The 19,901-nt window shown below is 38.7% G+C and overlaps 2 protein-coding genes across 4 annotated transcripts; one reads left to right on the forward strand and one right to left on the reverse strand.

The window, feature by feature from the left end:
* Window positions 1–111: 111 nt before the first annotated feature.
* On the reverse strand, window positions 112–16,189 carry LOC108419366 (troponin I, slow skeletal muscle-like). Of its 3 annotated transcripts, XM_017690267.1 has the most exons (10): window positions 15,646–15,995; window positions 7,114–7,219; window positions 4,638–4,669; window positions 4,527–4,530; window positions 3,538–3,579; window positions 3,239–3,370; window positions 3,048–3,137; window positions 1,249–1,422; window positions 1,020–1,109; window positions 112–624 (listed from the first exon to the last, which is right to left on the reverse strand). In XM_017690267.1, exons 3-9 carry the CDS (start codon window positions 4,646–4,648, stop codon window positions 1,023–1,025), a joined length of 540 nt encoding a protein of 179 aa, XP_017545756.1. In that variant the 5' UTR covers window positions 4,649–4,669; window positions 7,114–7,219; window positions 15,646–15,995; the 3' UTR covers window positions 112–624; window positions 1,020–1,022. The 3 variants fall into 3 exon arrangements, with proteins under 3 accessions (XP_017545756.1, XP_017545754.1, XP_017545755.1); XM_017690265.1 differs by lacking the exons at window positions 7,114–7,219; window positions 15,646–15,995 and adding an exon at window positions 16,107–16,189; XM_017690266.1 differs by lacking the exon at window positions 7,114–7,219.
* LOC108419350 (interleukin-17 receptor A) lies at window positions 11,017–19,769 on the forward strand. Its single transcript, XM_017690264.2, has 11 exons — window positions 11,017–11,167; window positions 11,280–11,304; window positions 11,385–11,534; window positions 13,799–13,923; window positions 14,029–14,149; window positions 16,384–16,434; window positions 16,554–16,714; window positions 16,846–16,920; window positions 17,017–17,104; window positions 17,247–17,360; window positions 18,370–19,769. The coding sequence occupies exons 1-11, from the start codon at window positions 11,075–11,077 to the stop codon at window positions 19,356–19,358; spliced, it is 1,992 nt and encodes a 663-aa protein (XP_017545753.1). The 5' UTR covers window positions 11,017–11,074; the 3' UTR covers window positions 19,359–19,769.
* Window positions 19,770–19,901: the final 132 nt, after the last annotated feature.

Genomic DNA, 19,901 nt, shown 5'->3' on the forward strand with positions numbered 1-19,901 from the left:
GAAGCATTTACACAGCAGCACATTTGCCACAGTGGAAGTGAAGCTTGTTATTGAGAGACACCAGTGGGTTAACAGTGGAAGCATACATTAAAAAAAAACCCACCACACCTATTTCATCTGAGCATTGCATCATGTTTATTGTGGAATGCCATTATACTGTGATTGCATTTTCATTTGGCTGTAAAGAATTGCAATATCTGGCATCATTACACTACACAACAATACAGAGAGTCAACAAGTCACAAAATTGACCACTTATCCGTTTATCCATACAAACAATAACAAATCATTGCTAATCATCCTGATTTTACTTACACCTGCTACTATACTGTATTGCAACGCACAAAAATATCACAGTGTATTTTTGTGCAACAGGAATAAAGTAAATATAGACAGATTAAATATATGCTAACAATCACTAGCTTCAGTTCTGACACACAAATTTTTGCAAAATTTACCCAAAATCATAAAAACATATAAACCAAATATTTTACATGGATAGATCAACACAGTGATTGTCACATTGAATCTGCACATTTTTGATATTCTTGTTTGAGGTTTCAATTTCGGCAAATGTCACAGGTGTCTTCTGATCTTGGCATAGCTTGTTCTTGTGTAAGCCACCTGTTTGTTGCATGAGGTTGAATTAGTAATGGAAAGACATCATATTTGGGCTCATTCATTCATGCAATGCAAATAAAATTGAGCCTAAATATAACTGATCAGCCATTTGGTGCCTGAAGTTTTCTCCTTTAGTTTCACATTAGAGCTAAAGTAAGGATAATGTAGCTAACAAGTAATAGACTAGTAATAGACTGGCTATAAGCTTCCATTACTTCTAAGCTTATCCTTGTAGCTCTAGTGCAAAAAATCTAGAAGAAATCTTCAGACACCAAATATGTTTTAGCTGATCATCATTTGGGGGAATTGAGAAATCTGTATCAGTTTGATTTCACACCGAACGGTTGCTTTAAGGCTGACAGTGAAGTGACACTGTTCATGCTACTGCTTTCATGTACCTTTTACTGCCCAGCATCAAACAGCTTCTTCCTGCCCTCCATGCCAGACATGGCCTCCACATTCTTACGCCAGTCAGTCACCTCCTCTTTCTGTGTGAACAGACACCAATGGGAGGAGTTCTCATTTTAGACTCCCAAGGAAAAGATGAAAGTAGTGCAGTAGATTCATGATCAGTTACTTTTTAATAGCTCTTAGTGGAAGAGTGGTAGGTAAAGACAAATGCCCTACCTTCTCCTCTTCTTTCTTGACTGTCTTCAAGTTGGCTTTAAAGTCAGCCTTTGATGATAGTTTGGATTCAGTCAGGGCGCCCAGCATGGCATCTGCAGATTTTTTCACCCTTTTCAGTTTGGTTCTGTTCATAGTGCCCTTCATTTCTCCAATCTTTTGTGTCAGAATCTGGATCTGCAGTGAACACAGCACAACAGTACTTTACTAGAACAAGAATGAAGGACTGTGTTTTTTTTGTTTGTTTGTTTTTTTTTTTTATCTTAACCAAAATGCTTAGTATTCAGAACTAGCTTTTATTCCTTTAGCAGCAACATTCGCAGTTTTTCCTGAGTGGTTTGGGCTCCTTTATTATGCAGTAGGGCTGATGCAATTAATCAATTAACATCAATTACTCATTCAAAAGATGTTAATAATTTAAAATGCTTAAGATGTATGAATTGGCTCAATGAATCATCTTAGTGATGAGTTTTGAGTATGGATGATAAACAGAGTATGTGTAGGTCATTATAAAGCTGTGTTTAGCAGATTCTCCACAAGGGGGCACTCAAGTTGCTTTTGCTCTCATCACACATAAGGAAACCCACACAAGCAGGATCTCACAAATGCATGCGTGCATAGTTACAAAATTCATGTATATGACGAAAATGTGTATATTAAGAAAGTGTTGCAATTTTTTACAAAAAAAGTTAAATAAAGCTCTCCTTTTTACAATTTACAATTTTTCAGTTATCAGTATCACCAAAGCAGCATTTACATCGCTGCATGCTACCATCAATCGTGCTAAAATACATGGAACAAGACTTGTTTTCATATTAAGACAGGTAAACACAGCATTAGCTTGTTCTACTCTTTCTTCTGAAAGTAAGAACCTGATCTGAGCTGCTATTGAGCATGCTATTGATGAGAGAGTGGCCAGACTGATTTGAACTGAGAGAAAGGCTGTCAGTTCAGACCAGTAGCTAACTCGGTACACTCTGTACAAATGTGATGAGTGGAAAAGCATCTCAGAATGCACAACACGTAGAATCTTGAGGTGGATGGGCTACAACAGCAGAACACTATATCAGTTTCCTCTTCTATCTGCCAACAAAACAGCTGAACCTGCAGCGGGCACAGGCTCACCAAAACTGGACAGCTGAAGACTGGAAAAATGTAAGCCGGTCTAATGAATCTCAATTTCTGCTGAGGCACACAGATAGGGTCAGAATTTGGCAGAAACAGCCTGAATCCATGGACAAACTTATCTTGTGTGAACAGTCCAGGCTGGTGGAGGTGGTGTAATGGTGTGGGGAATGTTTTCTCAGCACTCTTTTGGCCTGTTAATATTTGCTTGAATGCCACAGCCTTTTTTAGTATTGCTGCTGAATGTCCCTTCAGTTTGAGTCGTCTCAAACTGGTGTCATGAACATGACAGTGACTTCAGTGTTCTTCAGTGGTCCTTCCAGTCACTGGATCTGAATCCAACAGAAAACCTTTGGGATGTGGTGGAGCGGAGATTCACAGCATAAAGGTGCACAGAAAAATCTGCAGGAATTGCATGATGTCAATATGGATCAGAATCTCAAAGGAATGTTTTCCAATATCTTGTTGAATCCTAGCAAATAGAACTGAGGCTCTTTTGAGAGCAAAGGGAGGCTCTACCCAGTATTAATAGAATGTTCCTGATAAAGTGCTTGATGAATGTATTTGGGAATCTTTGAAAAGCTCTATGAAGTATGTTACGTTAAGCCAGTTTTTATTGTAACTGATAGAGAGAGCCCTACTGTCTTCCTGTATGATGTAACATGACAAAGGGATACCTCTTTTTCATTTTTGGCCACTTTAACTTCAAGGTCGTATCGTGCTTCGTCAACAATGTCAATCTTGTGGTGGAGATCTTTGCAGAGCTCCTGGGAAGAAATTTTCAGACATTTCAGAAGCCATCAACTACACAACTCAGTCACATGGTTATCTTTCACACTGCTGGAAGTAATTTGGTAACAGCAACTACCTGCAGCTCCTGTACAGACAGACCGGACAGTTTAAGTGGAGGAACTCTCTCGTTCAAGGCACTTTCCCTCTCATGCTTGCTCTGTTCTTTCTCAGCGATGAGCATAGACACAGCTTTCTTAAGGAGCTTGCTCTGTTGAGTAACAGGTTAGACAGTGAGAAAGCTGTACCAACAAAAATTGGTCCAGTAAACAGTGTAAGTCCTCATTCTGACTGACTGTAAAGTAATTGTTATCTATGGCACTTAGGCCACCTAATTTAGGTTGGTGAAATCATTAGATATATAACCACAGCACTTACTTTTAAGAATAGCCGGCGTGTGGCCGAATATTTGCTCTTTTTCTAAAAGTGAAAAAAGAAATTATTGAGTAAATGCAAAGTAGTTTTCAAAATGTATTTTACTTTGATCTCTTTTTTAAACTTACAGTACATAGCACTGTGCAAAAGTGAGAGACCACCCTTTAAGTATTTGATTTCCAGTCAAAAGCCGCTATGTGCAAGTTATTTGTATTTTAGCTTTAAAAAAAAAATATTTAACAGAAAATTACACAGAAGCCTCAGTAACTTATAACATCACTTTTTCATGATTAAGGGTGTCCACTCTGCCCCTTTATTACTTCTTTCAGTGTTTTCAGTAGACTTGCTTTTAGTTTTTCAAAAAAAATCTGCAGGGATGTTTTTCCACACCTCAGTCTTAGAAGATGGTTTTGCATTGTCTGTTTCTAATAATCCAAGTAATCCCAAACACATTCAGTGATGCTGAGTTCTGGACTCCAGAGTGGTCAGCCCATTGTTCTGAGAACACCAGCAGCTTCTTCGTTTGACTTGTAAGTTTTCTTCTTTTTTCTCAGTAAGAGCTTCTTGTCAGCTACACATCCTTTCAGACTCATAGTGCTGAGTTGCCTTCTTACAGTGAAAGTAAGGATAGAACACCTGTGGATTTTTTCAGATCTGACGTCAGAGTGGAGCTTGATTTTCTCCTCTCTCTCAAAGATGAAAGCTTTAAGTGCTGTTATCAGACAGTTTTAGTGGGCTACCAGGTCTTGTATGGTTGTCCGGAGCCCCGTTTTCTCTGTATCTCAATCTGAACCTGCTAGGCCCTGCTTTTTTCCCACTTATTTTCCTTTGAATTTCTTCCTCCTAATACAAGTGGATTATTTTTCTCCTCCAGAAAAATTAGTGACCTGTACGTAATGGCTGTTTAGACTGGAATTAAGTCAATTATCTATATAAATTATAAGTGGTCTCTGACTTTTGGACAGTACTGTGATATGATAAAAGTGACTTACCGGTCTGTTTCAGTGTAAAATAAAGCAAAGAAAAAGAGAGTAAACACTGATTAATCAAATAAGCATGATTTAATTTACTATAATGTAATAGGGAATGGGTTGCCATCTTACCCCTCAGACATGACTTCAGTTCTTTCTATGCCCTTTGAAAAAAGAAAAGGAAAAGCCATTTAAGATGAATAAATGACACCAGAACGCAAATATTGGTCTTAAAATCTTAAATGAATCCTGATTTAAGTCATAAAAATATACAAACATTTTTCTACTAATGAGATCAAAGATGGCAGGACGACTGCACGTGTCTGTCCAGCTTTGTAGTCATTTGAAAACATTGTTACATTGACCTCTTGTCAAGATCAAACAAATCTGCCAACAGAACACCGTGACAGCACCAAGAATAAACACCATCTTGCGTCTCTGTTTCCTAGAAACTGAACATAGACCCTACGAGTGTGACACCCTGTTCAGCTCTGCGTGTTCTGTGTGGGTTGTACAATGTCTGCTTAATTGTAATGTAGGCCAAGAGGTGCTAGATTGTTCCTGAGGGGCTATATTTGAACATTGCTACCATGCCTTCCTATCGCACTCGCAGCTGCAGCCTTGACATGCTGGATGACGACTATAACCACCACAGAGATCTTGGCTACCAGAACTGAAATCTTTATGGAGCTAATCACAAGACAGAAACCTGTACCTCTTTCGTCCTTGCTGTCCAAGACGGAGTCATGAGTTAATGTCATCACTGGCTATGTGCTCAGACGTCAGCAGATTTGTGTTTCAGGCATAGTTCGGTAACCATAGACTCTTAGAACAGTAATGACGGACCCTAAAGAATTCTTTCTGAACAATGCTGTAGAAAAACTACCCCTTTAAATAATTAAAAATGAGTATGAGGAACTGGTTTAAACGTTAAAGAATCTTCACATTTACATTATAGCTAATTATATATGGAACCATGACAGCTGAAAAAAACATTTGAATGGTTAAATGGTTTTCTATGATGGAAAAAAAATTAAGGAATGGTTCTATACAGCACCAAAATAGTTCCACTATTGTTACCGGACCTCTTTTGTGCTATAGAGAGCTCTTTTTACTAGGGGTGGACTCCAATTGTTGTCCTGAAGTTTTTTGGGTTCATAGCAAATATCAGCCTTAATTTGTAGATCTTAGTATTTTAACATGCTTCATTTCTCCAAGAAATCTGCATCCTTGGCCTCAACAGAGCCAAATAACAAAAGCCAAAAGTCAGGGTGAGCATTCCTACTGCATTCCTCACTTTTGGCCTAGATTATCCAGCTAAACCGATGAATCCTGCCTTATGGAATAACTCCAAGGTCACCTAGATATGCACTACAAGTCATGAGGTGAAACCAGAGCTAATAAAGATGGTGGGAAAAGCAAAGCTGCTGGGGGTGACACCTCAAGGCCTCTTTCATTCCTCACACAGCAACATTCTGGCTTAGGTCAAGTGTCCAGGCCAAACAATATGCTAAAGTGTCCAGTTACACTTCCCCAATCAGCGGCTCCAGCTTGGTCAGAGCTGCCGGCTAGCATTGCTTTAACAATCCCCATAGCCCCAGCGAAACCAGCTATAGCATTTCATAACATGCATTCTCCAAGGTTAACACGAGCAGACCGCTGCTGAAGCACTCTTTTGCAATCCTTGATAATCCCTTCCTGCTATTATGAGATGCATGAATACAGTTCCACATGAAGACCTGGTGAGATTATCTACCAAAGTACAATAGCCTGCTGTAAAGACCAGCTAGGCCCTATTAACCTGCAACTAATATAAGACAGCATTCAATAACTGTCCAAACATACTTGACAGCCAAACCTTTGTCCAATGCATAATGAGGCAATCCTGCCCTAACCTACCTTGAAGTAGAAGAGAGTCAGGAAGAGTGAGGTGTGTGGTCAGTGCAGAAAAGGCATTTTATGGTTATTGATGACACATTTATGGTTTGAATCTCTCCCGTGAATGGCTTGCTAAAATAGACCCCCGCTATGCCTCATGCCCTCTCACATGTGCAAGAACACCTGCCCTTCACCTGCCTTTCAGTGAGGCGTTGGCTAGATGCCTTATACACATAGGCACACTGGGACAGTGGTCATTCAAAAACTCTGGTGACCCTTATCTCTAGGAACCATCACTCACAATTAAAAGGCATAAAAAACACAATAACCATGAGCATAATAATGTGTATACCTCTTCCATTAAGGGTACTTGACTCTCAAACTAAAAAAAACTTAGCATGACACACATTTAATTAATGTTCAAGGTGCCCTAGAAATCTAAATCTTATAAATCAGATGATGGTGGAGCCACAATCACTACTCTGCAAAAGAGCACAGTTATTTATTTGTTGAGTCAAAGCAGTCATTCAGTACAAGTTACTCATTTCCAGAGATATTACTGAGGAGCTTAGATATAAAAAAATCCACTGGTATAAGGTTGAGGAAAGTCAAAGGAAAATAAGAAGAAAAAAAGAGTTTTCAAAACAAAATAATTAAAAGCTACAGAGAAAATTGGACTCCTAACAACAAGGCAAGAACTGGCAGACCACCAAAGCTGTCCCCATCAGACCTTTCATCTTCTCTTGCAGATATGAACAAATCCACAGGTGTTTCTCTCCCTCCTTATTCTGTGAGAACTCTATAGGCCAAGAAGTGTGTGTAGATGTCAAGAAGCTCTGAGAAAAGGGGAAAAAGAGAAAAAAATGGAACTAGAACACCAAAACTGGACATCTGAAGTTTTATGGACTAATGATTGCCTGGTTCATGCAACTAACTTCTAAGACTGAACTTTAGAAGTGTGTACAGATCTCTGTAGAACACTGAAAGCCCCCTAAAAAGAATGAAAGGCATAATAAAAAGTCATGTCAAGAGGCTTTTATTGTGATTCCATCTATGTACAAGTACGCAGTGGAGTGAAATTACGTTCCTCCAAGGAACATGGTGCAACATAAGCGTGCAAAAAAGTTAGACTACAAAGAATACAATAAATATGTGCACAAATAAATACAATAAATACAGCAAATAAAACAGACAGACACAGCAAGCAGACAGGACAGTGCAGCGCCAACACAGCACCCATTTCTGTGCATGAGGTAGGGTTGTGAAATAAGGTGCAAAGATTATTTAACATGCTGTGATATGTGAGTATGCAAGCACAGCAGTTCCTGAGGTAAGATATGGTACTTGAGCAAACAAAGTTTGAACACTGTATTAGCAGCAAGTTCTAGATAGTGCAAAAGAGCACCAAAAGAGGAGAGTGTAGAATGTGTGTGTGAGGGGGGCTTTCAGTTTGGCCACTGCGAGTTCAAAAATCTGATTGCTTGCGGAACAAAGGTGTTGCAGAGGTGCTCAGGATGCTCTCCACAGTCTGCCTGTAGTACATGGTGAGGATGGGAAAGGGGAGATGAACCTTCTTCAGCTTCTTGGTGCTCCTGACAACCATCTCCTTACTTTTGTCCATTCAGAGACATTGTTGGCTCTGCACCAGTCTGTTAGCCACTGCACCTCCTCTCTGTATGCTGACTCATCATTCTAGCTGATCAGACCCACCACAGTCGTGTCATCAGTGAACTTGATGATGTGGTTTGAGCTGTACTTTGCAGTACAATCATGAGTCAGCAGAGTAAACAGCAGCAAACTAAGCACACAGCCCTCAGTGGTACTGGTGCTCAGTATGGTGGTTCTAGAGATGTTATTACCTATCCTGACTAACTGAGGTCTCTCAGGCAGGAAATCCAGCACCCAGTTACAGAGAGAGGCTTTCAGGCCCAGCAGGCTCAGTTTTCCAATCAGCTGCTGAAGGATGATGGTGTTGAATGCTGAACTGATCTATGAACAACGTTCTGACATAGGTGTCTTTATTGTCCAGGTGGGTGAGAGCCAGGTGGAGTGTGGTGGAGATGGAGTCGTCCGTTGAGCGGTTTGGGCAATATGCAAATTGAAGTGGGTCCAGTGAGGGGGGAGCTGGTTTTTGATGTGCCTCATGACAAACCTCTCAAAACACTTCATGATGATGAGAGGGAGTGCAGCAGGATGGTAGTCACTGAAAAAAGAGATGGACATGCTAAACATTGAAACGTCTGATATTATATTTAGTCGGTGAGGCTTCTGTGTCATTTTTTGTTAAGTATGTTTTCTGCCCTTTTCCTGAAAAAGCAATATAGCCATTTTGACTGGAAATTAAATAAAGTGTGGTCACTGACTTTTGCACAGTTCTATATGAAGCTATTGGAAAATGAAATGTTATTTATATATCTTACAGTCATAAACACATATATAGCCTCACATATCAGTTTAATTCTGTATTGACTGGTACGTTATGCTGACTGGCTGAGGCATTGTTTATGGGATTATAATTAATGTATTAAACCTTTTAAATTGTGAATATTTATTTTACCATATTGTATTTTATAGCCATTGAAGCTTGGTGTTGTTTCTAGTTGTAGTCAAATTGTGTACTGCACAGCCTCACATGACTTATCTGTTTAAGAGCTGACGATGAAGTCAGTTAAGGCCACTCATGGCTGTATTTCAAGACCATAAAAGCAGTCTATTTTGTAGCTGTGTGCTTGACATAGCTTGTTAAATGGGCTGAGGGCAAACTATAACTCAAGTGACCATAACTGCCCATAGAGTAACCTCTGCTTGATTTGACTGCTGATATAATTGCATAACAGCCTGGACAATCCACTGAAATTAGTGCACTCAAAAATATGATCAAAATATTTAGCCAGGATAAACTACAGGCTACTATCTATTACATTAAATATTAGTGTTATCTTTTATATGTACGAGCGCTGACATGGTCATCTGTGGAAAGGGGAATATGTGTGTTAATGTGCCCTATTGAGGCAAGGGGGCTTCTTAGAGCTTTTGAAGACTGCTGATATGCTTAAAAATGTCAGTACAACCTTTTGTGCATCAATTTTCATTGTAAAATTATGACTATGTACTTTTTTGTAATACGTATATTATGTAGTGTGATGTGATCATTTATTATTATTTATTAGTACTATAATGCTATAGACTATAGGTATGAATTTAAACTGATAATTGGTTTAAACGCAGCACCCATGCATGACCTTCTGTAACCTTGATTAAACAGGAATGGCTGTAACCCATATTACCATAAAAGCTATTCCTTATGAAATAGTACACTGACTGTTTTATAGATTTACAACGTCTTACTGCCCTCTAGTGGACATTTATACTAGCATTCAAGATGAATGACGTAGTCCATCATTTAACAGCTTGGAATCACTGTTTACTACAATACAAAACTAATTAATATGCAGATATACACACAAAATGATGCTGATCTGATGGTAATGAGTAACTTCACAAGTTGTGAGGTGTCCAGACTGATGAACAGAGCTGCAGATGCTTCTATAATGACTGAGAAAGCTGTATAACATTGAGAATGACGTTATACTAGAATCAACAGCCAGAATGCCTTGAATTTCTTAGAAAGTAGTGATTAAATCTTGGCAAAAGGGTAAATCATAGTATATCATATATATGCAGTACATTGCTGAAGTTGGAACAAAACCTCGTATCTTTAAAATGCTAACTTTACAGGGGAAAGTGTACACACACAGACACAGACACAGACACAGACACAGACACAGACACACACACACACACACACACACACACACACACACACACACACACACACACACACATCCATACACACACACACATATATATATATATATATATATATATATATATATATATATATATAGCTAAGATAACCACTTAAACTTGGTATTTTTAAGAAGCTGCTGGTGTTCTCAGAACAATGCACTGACTACCCCCACGTACAGACCTCAACATCACTGGACGTGTTTGCGATTACTTGGACCATGAAAAGTAAAAAATGCAACCAACTTCTACAAAATATACCTGCAGATTCCTAAAAACAATGGAAAGCACAATAAAGGTAAAAAGTGAACCCACTAAATACTGAAATGATATTGTATTCAGTTACTGAGGTTTCTGTTTATCCTGTTTTCCTGATACTGAAAAATAAATCCTTTGTAATTACTGGCCTTAAGTACACTGGAAATTGGAACTGAAATAAATGCAAGGTGGCCTCTGATGTTTGTACAGTACTGTGCATTCAGTCTATAGTGTATAATTTATTATGGTATAAAATAACATGAGTAAATGTTAAATAAAATAATTAAATTTAAGTGAGTCACCAACACGTATTTACTTGCCCAAAATATTAAGTACGATATATGCTCATATCTTCTCCCCTGTGCATGAGATGACAACCCTTAGGACTTCTCTATCTGGCCTCTCAGTTGAATACCAATCTAGTGCTATGGATACAGGTGAAAGTGAAACTCATGAATGTCACAGACATCTTCTGCAATGGAAAATCTCCTACAGATTTATCTGATCTAGTCATTTCCTATTTACCATGAGAAAAAGCTTCTTCAGTTTTCAGCCATCACTTCAAGCGTGCTTCATTCTACACATGCTAGATTAAAAGCAGTTTGACAGGATTACCAGGCAAAAGGATGATTTTTGTCTTTTTGTTGCTTTCAGTCATGACAGAACACGTTTCTCCTCTTGGTCTGATAAAGGATCCTCCAGTGCAGTGCTCCCAGGAGGTGAGGGGTTTCTCTTTTTCTCAATTACTGTCCATCACTGAATTGAATTTGTAATTACGTTCACATGAAATGAACTGCCTTGATGAATAACCACTGTGTTTCTCTTTGTCAGGGTTTGTCATGCAGTTTTAATATAAGTGAGTATGAAATGACCTCAGTTTGGTCGTGGATATTATACATGGACCAAAAAGGTCACGTCTGTTTCTGCTGAATTCAGGTAAGTCACAGTGTTCACACGAAGGCTGGGTGAAGCTGAGGCAGGACTGTCCCATGTTGCCTGAAGTGCAGGCTGACGTGTCATTTAAGGCAGACGAGAGTGAAGACATGGTTCCTATTCTATTACTCACTATCACTGAACCAGCTGATGGTAAGACCTGCTTATATAAGCACCAATACCAAGGGGAATTCCAAAATCCAGTTCCACTGATTATTCATAATTACTGCATAATTTAATCACTAAGATAAAAACAAAATTGCTCCTGAATGACTCCACACACCCCGTCTCATCTCCAGGCTTTTTATTTAATTGTTCTGTTTTAAAACAATGAAACGAAAATTTTCAAATATATACTTTTCACCTGGAAAAACATTTACACTGTTTGTACCTTGATGAATGAAAAAAGTACCTGCACAGCACCTTTATTTCTAACAGTGAAGTGAGAGTTTTCACTTTCGGAAATGCTTCATGGGCATCTCAATGTGGCTAGCTTTTAGAATACAGTAATACAATCTGTGAAATAGGAATGTCTTTTAATGTTTAATAAACATCTAGTGAACAATTTCTGGCCATTTTGCACTGATCTGCTCAGATATGTGCTTTCTGGAGTCAATTTGGGTGGATTCAGGCCATGTATTATTAAGTGCTAATCTGACTCACACAGTCATATCCTGAAAATGAGAAAACAGTGAATGCATTCTGGTAGACAGTAGCTAGCTAACATACACCATGTAAAAATATTCTTTTTACAAAAACTTAGCAACCATATAGCAAGTTAGCTCCACTTTTTTACTGTAATATCACAGTTTATTCTGTAGATTGCAACTAACTCAAGCTTTCTCACTTGCACCTAAGTTGTACAACTATGTAGCATTAGCTGCAGTTGAAAAAGTTGTATTTGTTGGCTTCATGTGTCCCAGAGGAGGCATGCACCAGACCTCACCTTCTCCCCAGCCCCCAGGTATGGTAGCTAACAGCTAGAGCTGGACATGAGAAAATTGGGGACAAAACTATATGAAATAAAACTTGTAAATAAAGTCATTCAGCAAGGTTTTATGTGAAGTGCAGCATTCTAGAGACAGTTCCAGTAGAGCTGTTCAAAGTGGAACCAGAGCATAAAAAACTTATATTAAATGGTCACAAATACATGCTGATGTCTGAGACATTGTTTTACGGTTGTGAGAAAAGATTTTGGCTTTAAACATGTGTTTCATGTCACAGTGCAAAGAGGTATTTATGTAGGGTATTGTAAAGCAAAATAGTTCCCAAAGAAAACATACTGATTTACTGCTATTTTCCAAGTCAACATGTAAAAATATGCGTAGGTTCACTGGTCATTTGGATAGCAAATAAAATGGCTATATTTGTGTTGGACCTTTGTTCCTTTCGCCACCACTGTAAAGACATCCAAGTCAGCAAATTTCACTAAAATGCATCATTTTCTCTACATCTCAACCAGTTCATATGAGTCAGTTCATTTGGAGTAATGTCATAGAAGAACCATAGAGGTTTCCTATTGTCTCCTGTTGTTTCCAGAGTTTTGGTTTAAATGAATCATTTTCTCTACATCTCAACCAGTTCATATGAGTCAGTTCATTTGGAGTAATGTCATAGAGGAACCATAGAGGTTTCCTAAAGAATGTTTCAAGGTATAGTTCTTTAAAGAACCTCGTAAATGAGATGAGTGAGAGCGAAGACTCTTTTCAAAGTTTAAAAAACCCCCACATAATGTGAAAGGTTTTCCCATAGCGCTATACATACAAGCCAGGACCTCTAAAGGGAACTTCTAAGGGGATATAAAGGGATCCATAAAGGGAACTTTGTTTTTAAGAATGTAGTTGGCAACACATGCCCTTCATCTGCATATGATTGCAGAGGCAAAGGCAAAATGCAGCATTTGCAGCAGTGGTCAAAACTTTGTCTGAGGGTCAGTTTTATCTCCTGCCAAAAGTTCTTGATTGAACTGTTCTCAGTTATAAACTGTGTAAAAACGGCGGTAACATTCACTGTTGTAGTTACTGCTCTTTGCCTTTGTACACCCTTGCGGTTGAAGGTTTTTACAGTTATATAGAACCGTGACAGAAAAAAACTGAATGCTTAAATGGTCCTTTACATGGTTATATTCTCATATACATGACAGAGAAGCTGTTGTATAATGTTCTTTAGGAATACCGTCCAAAAGGGTTGTGCTATTGTTGAAGGTCATAGAACCTTTTTTGGTACTATGTAGACCCTTTTTCTCAGTACAAACAGTATAGATTTCATGATTATAAATGAAATAGTCTCTCGATTGCTTCTTGTAATGAGTGTTGCTTGGCAATCTTCACTCCTGAAAGCACTAAAAATGAATTCATTCCAAATCTGAACCACAACTGTAACTCTGACTGCTTTCTCTCCTCTGTACTGTACTGTAGGAAGCATTTTCAGTCTACAGGGGACGGAGGTGCATGTGCGTGAGGTCACCACTAACAGCAGTCTATGTATTCGCTACATGTTCCCTAAAAAAATAACATCGATTTTAACGCCGGATATGAAGCCAGTAAGTCCCTGTTTTTTTCTTATGCTTTTCTCAGTTATTGAATTACTTAAAAGTTTTTATTTGCAAGTTCCACAAAGTTAAAACGTATTATTCATTGTCATTTAGTGGTCTTTCACTTTGGACCGAGTTGTGGTCAATCCAGGGTTGACCTATAACGTTTCTGTATCTAATTTACCGAAGCCGGATGTGGGGAGCCAAGCAGTAGTGCAGAATATTGTTGTTCCAGGTGAGCTACATAATCTGTACTGACCATGACTGCTGTTAATATCAACAACTAAAGCTTAAGGACATTCTGGACCAAATAAACCATGTAAAAACAGCAGTTGTAAACATGCCATTCTTACATGCTGCTCCTGTAGAACCATAGAGTTCTTCTATGACATTAGAGTATAGAGTATAGTTCTTTAAAAACATGCCATTCTTACATGCTGCTCCTGTAGTTCCCAGAGTTTTGGTTTAAAGACTAATGATGTCTGGTGAATGTGGGTAAAACTTGAAAACCCGTGGGTTGTTTTTGTCTTTGCTAGTTAATGAATGCAGATAGCTAACGTTATTGCAAGGGGACAAATATATTGTTGTAGCTGCAGGCGCTGTGTTCAAATCAACATTACAATGAATGAACAGAATGGTTTAATGAAACGACGCTTCAAATGAGGACTACAACGAGCTAAAAGCTAAAGTTAGCATGGTAGCTGTCTGCTATCTAGATATCTTATATCAGTTTGGCTTCTTTCTAATTCTTGAAAGGATTAAAACCTTCTCTCTTGCAGCCATTTAGTGTGAAATGATCTGGGGTAAGAATTAGACTAAAGCCAGCCCAGGTGGGTTTATTAGCCCATAGACCAGTGTCTAGGCTAGCAGTCAAGATTAGCTCACACCACAGGGATGCATGCTGGGTACTGCAGAGAGAGAATAATGCTAAACAAAAGCATTCAACAACGCACAATAGTGAATTCACAGATGAGGCCTACATGACATTATAAAGCAATAAGGCACGAGATGCCTCAAATGACTTGCTGCTTTTATAAAATGGAAACATAAAATATGACAAAATAAATTATTTTCTGAAAATGTATTATTAATAATAATGACACGAACAAGTATTCCACCAAGAAATGTAGTTCCTTTAGCGTATGGACCTAATGAGGAGAATGTTCAGTAGCCCATCACTGTATATTGTGGTCATATCATGATTTTTTTAAAAACAGTTTGTCGTATAACAATGAACATAATAAAAACTGTTTCATGCAAAAAAAACGCTTTATAAGTACTTCTCATGCTGGGGCTGAATCTCAAATGGCTCCCTGCTCCCTACATAGTGCACTGCGTAGGAGTTTAAATACTGGATCCAGCACCGCAACCGTGCTTAATATGGCTGAGACAGTCATTTGGGACTCAGCCACACCCATACTCCATAAATGATGCACTACTTGACTGTAGAGGCTAGACATTTTATAGCTAGCACACTATTTAGGGAATACGGAGCCGTTTGGCATTCAGCCTGGCTTTGACGCGACTTCACTGAAGTGTGTAATGCACTCAAGTGGGATTTTTAGACGTTTATACTGCAGTTTTACAGTTAATCAAAACGTAAGTACCCTTAATTCAAGCCTGTGGTATTAATTAATAACGTTGTTTAGCATGCTTGATACCTTTTAGCCTGTGAGCTAGCTGGATCACCAGCCTAGTTCTAGTTTAGACCATAGCTATAGCGTTACTCACCTGGATGCCGCGTTGGGTCCAGCCAGGCACGTCAACGGCGCCACCAATTTAGGGCGGTCAACATCGCTGCTGGACTTCATTCAGTACCATTACAAAGCGGCAGTTCATGTAAAATACTGCACAAAATGATGCTATTTCAAGAATACTGCACTCAGAAAGTGGGGTAGGATTATATAACGGAGGGAACACAGCGGGAGCAGTCTAGATTAATCCATGTCTCATGATTATAACAAAAAAATTGGTGAAAATCGGTTGAGTATTAAGGAAGTTGTGGGCGACTTAATCTTGAGACTCACTTGTTCATAAGCGGATCTTGACCGCTCCAACATGGCGGATGCGCAGACGTAACCTATAGGCTTGATTTGAGAACAACAGGCAACGCGGCATCTACGTATGTTTATCTATGGTTTAGACCATTCGTTGCCATCACCCCCTCAGTGTAAATAAAAATGGGTTCTTACTTCTTCAGTGTGCTCGGCGGTCCATGTGAGCAGGATGAGAGTCAAAGATTGTGCCATTAACAGCACAAGGGTTGTGAGGCGGTCATAGGTTTGCATATGTCGCAGATTTTACAACGGCTTTGAACGCGAATCAGATTTTAGGACCGAAACTATTTGTTTCATAGAACTAGTTTTATGCCCCTTTAAATGCTATGTGCAAACTGAAGCTCTGTAAGATCTTTTTTCACTTTTGTTTACTGTGGTCATTGAAATCCATCATTGTTGTGTTGTTTTTAAGGATGTACAGAAGATCCCAGCATCCAAAAGCTCACAGTGTGCTTGGAAAATGGTGAGCTGTGTTTGTTTAACTCTAGAAAGTCAATAGCATTTGTTGTTGTTGTTGTTGTTGTTGTTGTTTTAAGTCACTCTTGTTTATTCCATGTAAATATAAATGCTTTGTAATATCAGGCAGCCTCTGGGATCCCAACCCCACCTGGTCATTTTCAGACACTGAGAACGACGGAGGAGTAATCACAGTGACCTTTAATACTGGAAAGTTCTCTGAGCTGTACATAGTGGGCCTTCACCATCCTGATTTTGACACCAACTTTTCACTCCCAGTCTCAAAGGTGCTTTCTTCACTTACTTATTTTTTGTATTGTTTTGTAAAGCGTCCTTGTATAACTCACAATCCTACTATTTTAGTGCTAAGAATACATACAGAACATATGATGTGAAACACTTTGATTTTACTTCACAGGACAATTGTACATCAGTCAATGTCACTTTCTGGCTGAATGCTTTGCAGTTAAAACACTCTGTTTTTGTCTTGGTGGTGAGTTTTAACATTGTTCACTCACACATATTGAGCCCTTCCTTGCCCTGTTTATCTTTGACCAGTAAGTCATGACTTTTTGTATGCTTTTTATAGATTAAACCATTCTTTGTGAGGTGCATGAATAGCTGTTCAGAGTACCAAAAAAAGTTAAGAATACCAGAAAAAGTTCAAATCTGCTCATGTAAGTACTTCACCATGTTGTTCGCTTCCTAGATTTTGCCCTTTTTAAGCCAGAACCAACAATGAGATTTAAGTAATGTACATTGGTAATGCATCATAATGTTTTATCCACGTTCAACATGTTAAAATGCTGTTTCTTTCAGGCCCTGAAATTAATATCACCAATAGACAGTACTTTTCTTGGGCTGTTTTTGGCCTAGCGGGGCTCGTAATTTGTGCTTTCTACGCTGCCCTGCTGCACAGCAACTCAAAGGAGGGTCAGTAAAACTTTTTTAAAAGCAACAAACACACGGCTTCTGTATGTAGTATGGCAACATTTTATTAAATGCTTTTTTTCCAGTGTTCACTCTTGTTGAATAATTATTTGTAGGATTTTTATTTTGTAATGGATACACTATTTACCCAAAAGTATCCACACCATAATTAAAAAAAAAAAATCAACTGTATTAATTTTCCTGAAGTAACAGCCTCTACTCTTCTGAAAAGGATTTACACTAGTAAAGTATGTGTTTTTTCTTAAATCTGTTCTTGAGAAAGGTCCTAAGAAAAAGCCTACATCAGATTCATTCATGGATGGGACCAATTACATGAAAAAAAAACATCACTGTCAGTCTTCTGGAAGTCTTAGCTATGATACCATGTTTAGTTAGTTGTTAGAAATGTAAAATGACAGGGTTCCTTCCTGAAATAATCACTGTAAAACAGTTGGATATGGAAAAAATGTGTTAATGTTTTTTACAAGTTTCTGATAAAGCATGTTTTTATTTGTTTTAGAGGTCAGTGTTTCATGTAGAATGGCCAGAAACGATCAATGTGTGCCACTGCTAACTTAGTGATAATGTACTATTGGAAATCCCATAGAGACATCAGCAGAAATTATTTTTAATGGTGGACATTTTCCTTGTTTTTGACCAAGTCTTGACATTTATGGCCTGGACTAGAGAGCTAGCTCTAATAATCATGGTTCACCACTGTCCAACACATGTCCAACTCAGCCCACACAAGCATGTTCAATGTTGTATGACACACCAGCTCCCGATGCAGTGGTATAGACACAGTCAGTGTTCATCTTCATTCAAATTGTGTTAAAATATGAGAATATTGCATCGTGAACCCCATAAGTCAATCAAATTGAATTGTGAGCTGAGAGTCATCACACCTCTACTTTTCAGTCCAATCTGAGTTTGGGAAACTGGTCAAACATAGCGCACAATAAGCTGCCTTTGTATATTATGTATTACAACCAATGTCCTACATCTTTTACAGATTCATATTCTTCTTCTTATAACACCTCTGACAAGGAGGAAGTGGAAAGTGTTCCAGTGCAAAGGCCTAGTAAAGTCTTCATTATCTACTCTCTGGATCATCCCTTATACAAAGAGATTGTCCTTAAGCTGTGTGCCTTCCTAAGAGCAAAGTGTGGCACTGAAGTTACCCTGGACTTGCTGGATTTCACCTGGCTGAGTACTGTGGGCAGCATCCAGTGGCTGGACATGCAAAGAGAGAAACTGTCCAGGTCTTCGGATAAAGTGCTGATCTTATGTTCTCCAGGGGTGTATGCCAAGTGGAAGGGAATGTGCGGAGGGAGGAGGGTGATGACAAGGGAGGATGTCCGGTCTCCTATGGGAGACATGCTCAGCCCGGCCCTTTCCCTCATTGTACCAGATTTTGTGCATGCTTCTTCTTTCCACAAGTACATTGTGGCTTATTTAGATGACGTGTGTAATGAGAAGGACGTGCCTGGTCTGTTTAACGTGGCAGTGAAGTACCAACTGATGAAGCACTTTGAGGAACTCTTCTTCAGGCTCATAGACAAGGAGAAGCATGAACCTGGAAGGATTAAACAGGTTGACGGTATCAGTGGAGATGACTATTTCAACTCTTCGCCTGGAAGAGCCTTGAAAGATGCCATTGAGGCTTTTCAGGCTTACCAAATGGCAAACCCCAACTGGTTTGAAATGGAGCTTGTAGATGCAGATAGAGAAGTTGAGGAAAATGACCTTGAGTGGGACTGTACCTGTGTTCTTCAGAACCAGCTATGGGCCACCGAGATCACAACTCCTGCACTCGTCAACAGCATTGGAGATCAAATGCATGAAGCAAAGCCTGTAACACCAAATGCTGAATCTACAGTCTTAGACGTCTCCTTAAATGGCATTTATCCCACAGCCACTTTAATGTCCACACTGAGCAGCCATATCAGTCACTTAGGAAACCCAAACAAAGCTGCAGAGGCAGTCGTCGCCTCTTTGTAACCAAAATGCAAAAACGCAGAGGCAGATGTTGACCCTGTTTTGATTTTGACAAAATCTCACATTTGCATTTGCTTTTTAAAAACCTTTCAGATTATTTTATGTAAATGGTTTTCTGTTATCCTTTTGTGCAGTAAACCAATAAACTGAAAGAAATAAACGAATCAGTAACTATTAAACAGATAAATGCATGGCTGATTAATACATGAAATAAACAATGAATAAATCTGATTCTAGAGATGGAGGAACTGTTGAAGGCAGATACCATTTGTCATGACATTACTTGGAATAAGACTTTTTAGTTTTAGACTTTCTACTGGTTCAGTCATTAAAAAATTGAACACATTGTAAAGGCCACTTTGGAATTTCCGAAGCATAAATCCTTTTGTCGTTCATTTATTTACAAAAACCTTTTTATTTATTATTCATTTTATTTGAGAAAAGGTACTTGTATGTCATTGCCATTTGTATGTTATGTGTTTTTATAATTTAACTTTTATTTAACTATTAACATAAAAGTCCCCTGACCTCTGGCTGTAGGGTAAC

Source organism: Pygocentrus nattereri, chromosome 8 (genome assembly GCF_015220715.1).
Source record: "Pygocentrus nattereri isolate fPygNat1 chromosome 8, fPygNat1.pri, whole genome shotgun sequence".
In the NCBI taxonomy this organism is placed as follows: Eukaryota; Metazoa; Chordata; class Actinopteri; order Characiformes; family Serrasalmidae; genus Pygocentrus; species Pygocentrus nattereri.